Genomic DNA, 12,489 nt, shown 5'->3' on the forward strand with positions numbered 1-12,489 from the left:
TTGTTGATGGTGTGTGTCATTGTAATTAGACCTATTCCAAAGATTCCATGGAATCAGAATATGGGTCATGATATGCAGCCAATCCAGAGAATTTAGCCAAAATGTTTAAGGTATCATCATCTTAACAGAAAATATGGTTCGGAGAATATTAGCTGTGAAATTTTGTGATCCAAATGTAATGAAACTTTGCACAAGAAATCCTTTATAGCCAACAAGGAAAAAGCTGTATTTCTATCATTTTTAGTATAAGATGTGTGTTTCATAGGACATCTTTGATCTCTTGATGTGTAAAATAGGGAGGTGTGTCAGACCAGGAGAGGAAAAAGATGAAGAAAAAAGGTGACCGCTACTCTATGCAGACCTCTCTTATTGTAGCTGCTCTCAAGAGGTTGCTGCCTGTTGGCCTGAATATTTGTGCTCCAGGAGATCAGGAATTGATTGGACTTGCTAAGAATCGCTTCTCTCAGGTATTGTAGCACTTTGACACATTGTAGAGAGAGTATGTGCAAAGCAGTCAGTGGGGCCAGTGTTTGTATTTTTTATGTGAATAAAATGATATGATGGTTCTCCTAGCCAAACCCACTATACACCATGACATTAACATCACAATCACTCCCTATCTCTTGCCCCATCTCTTTCTAGCGAGAAACTTAGGAGTTATGATCAATGACCAACTAACCTTCTCTGATCATGTTGCCTCGGTTGCCAGGTCTCGTCAGTTCGCACTTTACAACACAAGAACAATCAGGTCGTACAATGTACTTGGCTCAATACGCTACCTAACTCCTGATACAGGCCATGGTCATCTCTTGACTCGACTACTGTAACACCCTCTTGACGGGCTTCCCAGCCTGGCCTGGTGAAATCAACCCAAAAGGGTACATGTTACCCCGCAGTCCATTTTAGCTCCACTGGCTACCTGTAACTGCTCACATTTCATTCAAATCGCTAATGCTTGGCTACAAAGTACCGTATTTTCCGGACTATAAGTCGCTCCGGAGTATAAGTCGCATTAGTCAAAAAATGCATCATGAACAGGAAAAAAACATATATAAGTCGCACTGGACTATAAGTCGCATTTATTTAGAAATGTATTTCACAAAATCCAAAAACAGAGACTATGTAACTGGACTATTGAAGCCAAAAAGTTTAATGTTAATGAAGACGAAGAAGGAGTGAAGGCAGCCAAGAAGAGGGCCGGATAGGCCTAATTGTAAAGCAAAAGATTCACTGAAAGAAAATGCCATGAGGTACACCAAAATTTAGCTAAAATGTGGAGAATACAATGCAATCAAGCATTTTGGGCAATGTGGAGTCACAAGCTGGCAGCAGATTAAATGCTCACGAGAGAGAAAAAGATGCTTTTAAAAAGACGTGACCGAAGCAAGCCAGGCATAGATCTATAGGCCCGAAGTTAATTGTAAAGCAATTTACAAAAGATTCACTGAACAAAAATGAAGGGTTCAGATGCAAAAGCCTCTAAATGCCACCTATGTCAAAAATGTGATAAAGATGGCGAGGGGATGCTCTCCACACATACTATACGCTAATCAAATAATTTAACTTCTAAACCCACTAAATACCACTCATCCTGGTCTGAAATATCGATTTATAGGCAAAAACCTATAGGAGCCTAAATTTAAATGCTCATTTAAAAGAAAAGTAGTCAGACGGATTTAGAGGGTTTTGCATCTGAACTCTTCAAATGATGATATGGTACATGAAAATTTACCATATACAGCCTATAACGCGAGAGAACATGGATGTGTTCTCTATTTGAGGAACGTTATAATTGATTGCGCACATGAACAGACATACACGGAACGCAAAGTAGGCCTACTTTCAGTTTCTAGGTTGCGTAGTACGTGAAATATAATTAGTAACAAAACCGCGATCAAATATTAGCCTACATGGCAGTGAGGTTTGTTTTCAAATGTTTTCATGCATGTCTAGATAACGGGTGAGGAATGTTTAGGAGACATACTATCGTAAATCTTCAAATTATCGCTGGGGTCTTTTTATTTAGCCTGCGCAAAGCATAGCACCTTTATTTGGGGCATGGCTTACTGTTTGATTATATTGCTAAATATCGGGACTGATGACCACTGAAATCTGCGGGGTATTTGATGGTTCACTATTAAGTTTCATGTAAGGGTGTTGGGATTTCCATCCGCTTATTGCGAGATAAGGCATCCGCTAGGGCTGCACAATTAATCAAATTTTAATCACGATCACGATTTTTGCTTCCCACGATCAAATTTGCGTGATCGAGCGATATTTCAAATGCGTGCTCTACCCATAGAACCAACCTGGCAACCCATAGAACGCTCCGCTACAAAACAAATCAAGCGTGTGGCACAAATCAAATGTGTGGCACAGCAGAAGGCCAAGAGCTTGTCCCTCGATCATCCATTGTTCGAAAATATTTCGGATTTCAGGCAAGTTAAGTTAACCAAAAATATAAGCAAAGCAGGGCTCTCAACTCATACCGTGAAACACATCACATGACGTAAACCACACATGCCTTTTTTATAACGTTAACTTTTAGTCCTTGTTTGCTTCCTCCGATAGCCTATACTGTAATAAGAGTTGAGCTAACGACGGGATCCGTGAATTTTATTCATGTATTTTATAAGCTACATGTGCAACCTACAATGCATATGCGTTTCAAGACACAGCCTACTCAAAACGAGTGAACAATAATGAAAATGTAGCCTACACGTCAGTGTTTTACATATCAACGAATGACTAAACCAGGGGTGTCCAAACTGCGGCCAGCCATGCACTTTAATCCGGCCCGCCGAGCATTTATTAGTTTATCATAGGCCGCTCGCTATTTTTTTCCAGCGATAGACGACGTTGTGGTTAACTTTAGGCTACTGCAAACTGCTTTACACTCTTCTTAGAGAACGTTTACAATGTCAAAACAGCTTGTCACATCGAGATACATAGTATCTCCATTGCAGCAGATCTAACTACGTTATGCTAGTCTAGTTCATTTAATTGGGGACGCATTTGACTTTTACTGTCTATGCATTTGAGCGTGGGAGAGAGGGCGATGGCGACAGTAGTTCCCACTACTAACCATTTATAAACTGTGAGAGGGCACAGCCATAGGCACAGCACTAGCCATAGGCTATATTTGAGTGGAGCTGGCAAAGAGTCTTAAAGTGACAGTGCACCATTTATAAATGAATTAAACAGCATCAAATTAACAGTATTTCTTAAGAAATTAATTTTCTACAACAAAATTATTTTGTCATTTAAATAATACAAAACATTATTATTATTATTATTATTATTATTATTATTATTATTTGTGTGTGGCCCGCTGGCCAATTTTCAAAACCCAATGTGGCCCTTCAGTCAAAAAGTTCGGACACCCTTGGACTAACGATTACAGTAAACTCATGAACAAGCAGAGCTTAAGTGGCTAATGGGGAGCGTTGGGAGGATTCCCGGTGGGCGTTTTCCCAAATATTAACAAAGTAGCACGCACAAAACATTTGTTTGGAAGTTGTTTGGAAGTTTGGAAGTTGCAGTCAAATCTATATTTGCAGAAATTTAGGGGAGTAAATGTGAGGGGAAGAATTTGGGTGAGCCAGATAGCAAGTCCAATATGTTTAGGGAAAAAAATATTTTTGTCACTAAAATTAATTAATAATCGTGATAAATAATCGTGATCGATCTCAATATTGATCAAAATAATCGTGATTATCATTTTGGTCATAATCGTGCAGCCCTAGCATCCGCTTTCATTTATTCATGGAACGTGTGTTGTGCTGAAATGGAAACCTTATTCAGCCTAAATGTATTTATTTTTTAATCATGCATGATTTACTTTTTTATAAAATTCATAGGCTGATGCCTGGCAGCAACAATTGTGTTTAAATGTAGGCTAGGTTACTGCTTCAGCCTCTGGCAAGCTCAGAAGGGGCCGGCATGCAACTGATAGCTTGAGAGCAACATGTTGGTGTAAGACAATGACTTTTCATTGGCAACAATATTAAACCAACCAACAATATAAAATATTAAGAAGAGCTCTTTTATGAGTTAAATTGAAACAAAATTATTACTGGCCTTTATTTGTCCGAATCTGAGGCCCAAACAGAATCCTGGCCGTAATTTGAGGATTTAGGTATGCACGTGTGTTTCAGGCATAGCGCAACCACTAATCTCTGACTGAAAGTGCACAGAACTTGTGCATTTGAGAGCACTCTCTCGCGGCTAGACAGTAATGTTTCATGTAGGGTTCATGTCAGTTAATATGAATTAACATTTAAAAACATGTTAAATTATATATTTTTTTCATATATAAGTCGCACCTGACTATAAGTCGCAGGGCCAGCCAAACTATGAAAAAAAGTGCGACTTATAGTCCGGAAAATACGGTAGTGTCCAGTTCTGCACCCACTTACTTGAATGCCCTTATAAGCATAAGTTTACCCTCTACTGCTGCTGCTGCTCTAACTTTGTCCTTGTCACACTCTACCTTGTTTGTGCCTTATTTTGTAAATCGCTTTGGATAAAAGCATCAGCTAAATGACTAAATGTCATTAAATTAAATGTCTTCTAAATGTCTAAATTAAATGTCTATATTGCACACTGCCCTCTCCCCACATACACAGCACACTATCCCATCTCCCCTGTCATCCCCCCAACACACACACCAAGACCCCTGGCAGTTGGGTTAGCCCCTTGAGCTGTGGATCGATCTGCCCAAGGTTTCTTCCTTGGTAAGGGAGTTTTTCCTTGCCCCTGTTGCTCCCCCCCCCATAAATGCACAAATAGGCTGACACCAGACATAATTTCACTGCATTTCTTACTTCCAGTAACTATATGCATGTGACAATAAACTTCCTTGTATCCTTGTATCTTTGTAAATGTATGTAAATGAAAAATATATTCTGCTAGTGCAGAATGCATATAGGCAATACTCTGCTAGTCACACACAGGTTTTAGTATAGCAAGTACTAGTGGAATTGTGCAAGCAGATTCCTTCAGATGTGTTGACTGTCAAAATACGGGCTGTTTGATGTTGCACTGCTGGCTCTTTTAAAGGGAATGACAGATGTCATTCTCATTGGTTCAAAGGATGTTACACCCAAACATAACACATAAGAACAACCCTTTTGAACAGTGCGCTCAGCGTCTGATCACAAAATCACGCATTAAATTAGGGAATGTGGACTGGACACGCCTTAAATGCCTTTAAACTTTGTGTTTCTGACCAGACGTTTCAGATATCAAAGATAGGGCCCTAAGTGTCTGACTCAAATTAAGCTAAATGGCTGGCAAAGGCTGAGTCCCAGCCTCCCCATGCTTGCATTCAAGGGTTACTTGGCCATGGATGTGTTCAGAATAATACACCCTTTCAAACAAACCACAAAATCCACAAACCTAACCTTTTGACTTTTGCTTTTGATGTTTCATTTGGAGAAATAACAATTGATGGCATCCACTCATAAGCCACCACCACTCTGCCTCAGGTTTATGTGGCAGTGGTCTAGTTATAGGCCTACTCTAGGTTTATGTGGCAGTGGTCTAGTTATAGGCCTACTCTAGGTTTATGTGGCAGTGGTCTAGTTATAGGCCTACTCTAGGTTTATGTGGCAGTGGTCTAGTTATAGGCCTACTCTAGGTTTGTCAGTAGCAACAATTTCTTTCTTGTGCTTGTTTGTTTGTACAGAAAGATACTGAAGAGGAGGTGCGGGAGACTATACGCAACAATCTCCATCTTCAGGGAAAAGTATGGATTGTTTTCAACCACCTGCATGAACAGTCATTCTACCCTCCATGTTTTGTGTTTTTTTTTTACTCCAAAACACTCATTTAACCCTTAGAACCCTAAGCTGTTTTTAGGGCATTTTCACTACCTTTATTCATAAGGATTTATTCTGGTCATTGTAAGTGCCACACACATATATTATATATTGTTTTTTTCAGGAGAGTTTAGGCTATTCAGATCTGATCATCATTTCATGTATTAATACTAGCATTGATTTTATTTTGATTTTTAAAGAATTAAAATATAAAAAGTGTATTATAAAAATTCTTATATTTCGACATGTATCTCACCATTGCAAGCTCACAGCTCTACATGCATTTCATGTGTGTGTAGGGCAGACTGTCCTGAATCGGGCAATATAATTGCCATGTTGGAGGGATACTCTGGGGCTGAGCAATTTACAGAAATATTTGCTGTGTGATTTACGGAAATAAAATGCCATTTTTTATTTAGTGATGAAAAATGACCTTTCTGCGCTCCATATCTGTGACACGAACTGATCTGACCTGACTTGACCCGAGGTTGCGTGTTAGCCTGCGTGCCTGTGTGTATGCAGTCATAATAATTCTCAACTCTTTACTGCATTGCCATGAACAAAGTAAAGGCAAAAAAGGTGTTTATTTGTTGAACAAATTGGGATGCAATGTGAGCCTTGAATTGGATGCCATGCAGGAATTTGCTAGGATCTCAAAACCGGAATATGAACATGCTTTGCCATAGAGAAACACATGATAGCATTGGATTATAAACATGCTTTGCCACAAGAACAGACAAAAACGTGGGGTAAGTCCAGCTATATGAAGTTATTATTTTGCTGTCACTTCGTCTGTTTTATAACCCAGAAGGATGTACTTGGTATCAAATGATAGCTCTGAGTCTCCTCTTTCATCTGACATGCGTGGCATATCTATGCGATCACGGGTCCGCGAGTAATTCAAACGAGAGTAATGAGTGTGCAGCGTTGGTTTGTGTACATGACATTATTTTGCAGTCACTTTGTCTGATTTTATAAGCCAGAAGGATCGATAAACATGGTACCAATGGATAGCCCTGTGCCCCCTCTTTCATCTGATATGCTTGCCATATCGATGCGATCACGGGTTCGCCGAGTAATTCAAACTAGAGTAATGTGTGTGCAGGTGAATGCAGAGAAGTATAGACTGTAAATATGATGCAATTTGATTTAATTTCATGATTTTTTTTAATTTTCATACTTGATCGTACAGACAAGTGTGTAGTCTCGTTGGAAAGCCCCACTTCTGCTCTGTCGTTCAATAAAGGTTTCATCTCGCTGCGATGAACCGTTCCGGAGCAATGTAACAGAGAAGAAAGGGTGTGTTTTTTGACGCACTTTGCGTCAATCGGGTTCTAAGGGTTAACCTATAGGATTCCAAACAAATGCCCAGACTTCTACAAAATGCATAGAGCGCTCTAAGCGATGTTGGGTAATGTCACTTCTGTTGATGTTCAAACAAAACAGAGAGCTAGCTCGCTACTCCCTCCCCATCCCTCCCGCGCAATTGAAACTCTCCTAAATGCACATCTCGTCTAACCTGTCTCTCGCCAGATGAATTTCGTTCCGCCTAGCTCCACTCATCCATCTGGGATCGATCCATTGGAGTGGTGCTTCAGAGTCCTGATTGGCTCTACCATACAATCTTGTGCTGAAATCACTCTCAACGGAACTGATCCCAGATGGATGTGAATGGAGCTAGGCGGAACGAAATTAATCTGGCGAGAGTCAGGTAACATCTCGTCACCCGATTTGCTGGAACAGTTTGTTATGTTTTTATGGTTGTTTTTGTTGCCGTTTTTGGAGCCTGGGCTGTCCACAGGGACCGCATTTTTCTACAGTGTATTCAGGGCACAGGCAGCTAGCGGATGGTGAGGTGATGTTTGCAGTATGTGACAAAAAATGTTTTAGCTTAGAAACTGTGTAACATCACTTAGAGCACCTTTAAGCAATCCCTCCAGGATTGAAAGAAATCATGACCAGATACACCTCAAGATATACCTCATCTTTTCAGCAGCCTCAAACAAGACAAAGTTCTGATTGATTGGTGGTTGGTTCGCTAGAAAGCTTCTAGCACCTATGTCCACTTGTGTGTGCTTGCCAGGCTTTCTCCCTGGATTCAGCTTTTACCTTTCAAAGGCTTCTTGTGGTGTTGAGTATTACTTCTGAGTATTTGGCGAACACGGTTATGTAAGATTTTTTTAGCACAATTTACACAGTAAATAAGAAGACACAATTGTGCAAAGTGCTCAACAGCAGCAGCATATTTTAATGTAAGACAAGAGAGGAGTTTGTTTTGAATTGTTCTGTGCTCAGTATGTCACTTTCTCTTCCATATTCCATGCCACTCTGTCTTTTCCATTGTTCTACACATCTGTTTTTTTCCTTTGCATGTGTTTTTCTCCTTTGCATCTTCACCACCAGTACAGCGTCTTTCAAATCAGCAAAGCGCCTCATCTTCATTCTGAAGTGGATCAGTAGCCATCAGGCTAAGCACTTTGTACCTGAATTGCTTGGGCATAAATTGCCACCTATGCATAAATGATTACATCGCCATGGCATGTTAAAGCACACAGCATGCCAAGGCAGTACCAATCCCAGAACATGATTGCTTATGTCAGTAAGTTACATGAATGTCATGACTGTACAGAGCCCTTTTGGTTGTATCATTGCACCAATGAGTCAAGATGTGGGAGGGAACAGATGTGTTTTGGGGTTACAATTACACTGGACTGGAATCATTGCAGCATAGCTACACAGAGTTATTAAATCATGTGTCTTCTCAGCTGGAGGATCCTGCTATTCGCTGGCAGATGGCACTATATAAAGACATGCCCAATCGAAGTGAGGATACTTCAGACCCAGAGAAAACAGTGGAGAGGGTGCTTGATATTGCCCATGTGCTTTTCCACCTGGACCAGGTAGGTCTGAATAAACCCAGCCCACATTGTCTGAGTCACAGTGGAATGAGAAACTGTTATGTTATGATAGGAGCACAACAGTTACTACCATAAATCCTAGATATGTTGTCACCTGTGGTCATAATTGAAAGTTTTTTCGAATCAAAGCCTTATTCTACCAAAAGAATGACCATCATTAACATTACTCAAACACTGTGTGAAATTGCTTTCCAAAATATCCAATGGAATATATCAAAAGATGTCCTAAAGTTACGCTCATTTCTTTAAGGTTGAACATCCCCAGAGGAGTAAGAAAGCAGTGTGGCACAAGCTCCTGTCTAAGCAGAGAAAGAGAGCAGTGGTGGCCTGTTTCAGGATGGCGCCTCTTTATAACCTGCCCAGGTAGTGCTGCATGGACTTTTTCTTCAAAAGTAGGACAGTATCACTTTTTAGATGACATGATATGGGACAATTTAGTCCTGCATTTCCATAATCAACTTTAATCAATCATTATTGATGAGTAAAAGTCTGCAATTTCTTCCATTTTTAATGCCATACCATTTGGCTCTCCCCAGGCACCGAGCAGTCAATCTATTTCTGCAGGGTTACTTGAGATCCTGGATAGAAACAGAGGAACACTACTTTGAAGACAAGCTTATTGAAGACTTGGCAGTATGTATTGTTTTGGTACTATTATGAAGTATAACAGCAGATTCAAAATAATGATGATTACAAAATACAATTTGAGTACCTGTATAGTAGTGGAATACTCAGCATTACCCAATATTTAACTAAATATAACTGATACTGCTCAGTCTATGAAGTACATTGATCATGACAGTATGGCAAACTCTGTACTCTATACTTTTGCTATTGCCTGTGACTTTCAAAATTAGAAACCTGGAGGAGAGGAACCCCCTGAAGAAGATGAAGCCACCAAGCACATAGACCCCCTGCACCAGCTTATCCAGTTATTCAGTAGAACTGCACTGACCGAGAAATGGTAAGTCTGTTTTGTTTAGAACAATTATCAGGTTAAAGTTGTATGTGCTGTTACTCACTGGTTCTTTTATTGTTCAGTAAACTTGAGGAAGACGCCCTCTACATGGCTTATGCAGATATCATGGCAAAGGTATACATTTTCTGTAGTTTGTACAACATGCTAATTCACTTTATTAGAAGTGATACAAAATAGAAGATGGTAAAATGATAGTGATACAAAATACAAGATTTTTTCCTGTTATTTCTCATAAAACATTTCATAATTGAAATATATCTATTAATATTAAGGTATATGATTATCTTATAATACATATGGTACTTTTTTATGTAAAGTTTCTACAATACCCTTTGCGAAACTATACCACTATAATTAGCATAGCTCTCAGTGAGACATCATATTCGTAATAATTGCATTGTGTATCAGCATAATGGTTCTGTGTAATTACACAGCCAGACATGTTTTTTTTTTTATTTACTTTTATTTAAGGTGCGAATTCTCCCATGTGTGTAAGGGTGCGTAAGTCAAAAAAGCGCATAACTAAGTGCTTTTCAGCCTGTGCGAATTCTCCTCTTCACTTAAATCTGTAATTTACGCGCAATGGAGGGACTTACACGTTTTGGGAGGAGCAATCTAAACATACGCGTAGATTACGGGGGACGGGTGGGATATGTCCCCACCACTATTTATAATTGGAATTTTGTCCCCACCACTTCTAAAAATGTGCAAACCAGTGTTGCGCGGGTTTGGTCACAAGCGGCCCGCGGTCGCCCGATATTTTAATGAACCCGACCGCAACTCGGACCCCGAATATTAATTAGGACAAAATTATACCGACCCGCGATCCGACCCGCTTATTTACAAAATGTGTGCTTTTGGTTATAGCCTGCATGCAGTGTGACAGTAGGCCATTTCTGTAAAACAAACTAATTTATTTGCGAAACTTTATGCAGTAAAACTACACGCAATAGGCATGCAGGACATAATGTTTGCAGGAGAGAGAATGAGAATAAGAGCGCAAGCACGCACGCAACCACCAAGGATTAGAACACTAGGATAAAATTTGAAGGCCATGGACATATCTTTCTTTCGAAAACAGAAATGGTGAGGCAAGGTAGGCAAGACAGATACATTGCTGGTCAAAACGTTAGCGTAAGAACTGGTTTATAATATGGAATGAAGCACAAAGCTTTACTAAAGCACATCCACTGTTTAAAGTCACAAACACAACGAACTAAGGTAACTTTTATGCATGCGCGAACCTATACATACCGGTAGATATGGCTGTGTAGTCTGTGCCAAAAAATTTTTTCCTGCAGGCTGCCCGTTTTGGCCGTCATTTTAAATGGCTTCACAAGAAGTAGGCCTAGACCATATCTTGTACTACTGTCATCTTCTTTAACAACTTTTCCCAATATTTCCCATAGCCTATATCGCTTTTCCTGAAGGGGTGTCTATATTATTTTAACTCGCGTCTTGCTTCTTTACTGTTGACTTTACTGTATTGATGCTTTACTGTATTGATGCCTTCTCGTGATATTTTGGCTCGTCAGGCTATGACCCGCCCGCAAATGACCCGAATATCATTAAAATATTTTGTTTATGACTCATAACCGTGGGTGACCGCGGTCATCCGCGGGTGACCGCTTAATTTCGGGCAGACCGCGCAACACTGGTGCAAACCAATTGTGACCGAAAAAATCCCCACATAGCCTACTGAAATCATCAATGCGATAGGCGCGCACAATGACATCCTCACAGCATGCACACCTGCCTAGATATGTGTGGATCGAGTGTTGCGCGGTTAAGGTTTTTTAACATCCGCACCCACCCGACCCTCCAGTCATGTAATGCCTGCTAGAGTTGACTGTAGCTCGGAATGCAATCGGTTGCCATAGTAGGCTATCCTAAAATCCAGCGATAAAACAAAGAACTCATGAGCGTCGGTCTGCCCTATATGTATATCCTCTGATTGTAATGTTTACTAGGCTATCTAGGCGATATTTGTAACATTTATTTTGTATTTGGTCTGTTATAAAATCATGTTGGCCTATTGAACAATTTAAACACATTGTGAACCCCAAAGTTGGAGACATGCATATAGACATTGCTGCAAATTTACTCTGGAATGGCTAACTGTACAGGGGAGTGCTTTAAACTTTAATTAAAACTTTAAACTTTAATTACACCTTTGTGTTCGGTAAGGTCTGCTGTTTATTCTGATATATGGTTTGTCATGTGTTGAGGGAAAGTTCGCGAAGCCAAGATGAATGGGTTAGCATAGCAGAAAATAGGCTATGATTAAATTAAATTAAAGTTAGGCTACTTTTCTCGCGAACCGTTTACCACAACAACTAACCACCAACATTGTTTAAAAGCTGAGAAAAAGCTCGTTCGTGTGATACATGTGATGTCTGTGATGAATAGGCTACTTCGCAAGTAGTTCAGCAAATTTGGGTGGGACAGAAATACCTTTACAGAGCAGCAGATCAGGGCTGGCCATATCGGCTCTGATGTACATTGATTTAAATGCATTATCGTTTCACTATCCAACACGCGAACAAGAAAGAAAAGAAAAAAGAAACCAATGAGCTTATGTTACGATTTCCGATAGGCCTAGGCCTAGAGAAAAGACAGCTATTGGTAACCTAACAAGTAGGATTTGCTTTGCCTGCTCTGATGTTTGGTTGTCCCAAACTTTGAGATGACCCATACTCGCATTAACTGAATCTTATCAACCCGAACTGCGATGTTCCAAACAGAGTGACAGGATGCAATGCCTAATAAT

The 12,489-nt window shown here is 40.0% G+C and overlaps 1 protein-coding gene across 1 annotated transcript in view; it reads left to right on the plus strand.

The window, feature by feature from the left end:
- ryr2a (ryanodine receptor 2a (cardiac)) overlaps positions 1-12,489 on the plus strand; it is a 142,614-nt gene that overhangs the window by 99,038 nt on the left and 31,087 nt on the right. The window contains exons 72-78 of the mRNA XM_076298837.1: positions 297-467; positions 5,690-5,749; positions 8,588-8,722; positions 8,991-9,103; positions 9,277-9,373; positions 9,598-9,704; positions 9,782-9,833. Coding sequence (XP_076154952.1) covers positions 297-467; positions 5,690-5,749; positions 8,588-8,722; positions 8,991-9,103; positions 9,277-9,373; positions 9,598-9,704; positions 9,782-9,833 — 735 coding nt within the window. The remainder of the gene's footprint in view (positions 1-296; positions 468-5,689; positions 5,750-8,587; positions 8,723-8,990; positions 9,104-9,276; positions 9,374-9,597; positions 9,705-9,781; positions 9,834-12,489) is intronic.

This window comes from Alosa pseudoharengus, unplaced genomic scaffold, assembly GCF_046254945.1.
Source record: "Alosa pseudoharengus isolate Yale_2024_CS ecotype anadromous, Long Island Sound unplaced genomic scaffold, YU_APseudo_1.1 YU_APseudo_1.1_scf_21, whole genome shotgun sequence".
NCBI classification, from domain to species: Eukaryota; Metazoa; Chordata; class Actinopteri; order Clupeiformes; family Clupeidae; genus Alosa; species Alosa pseudoharengus.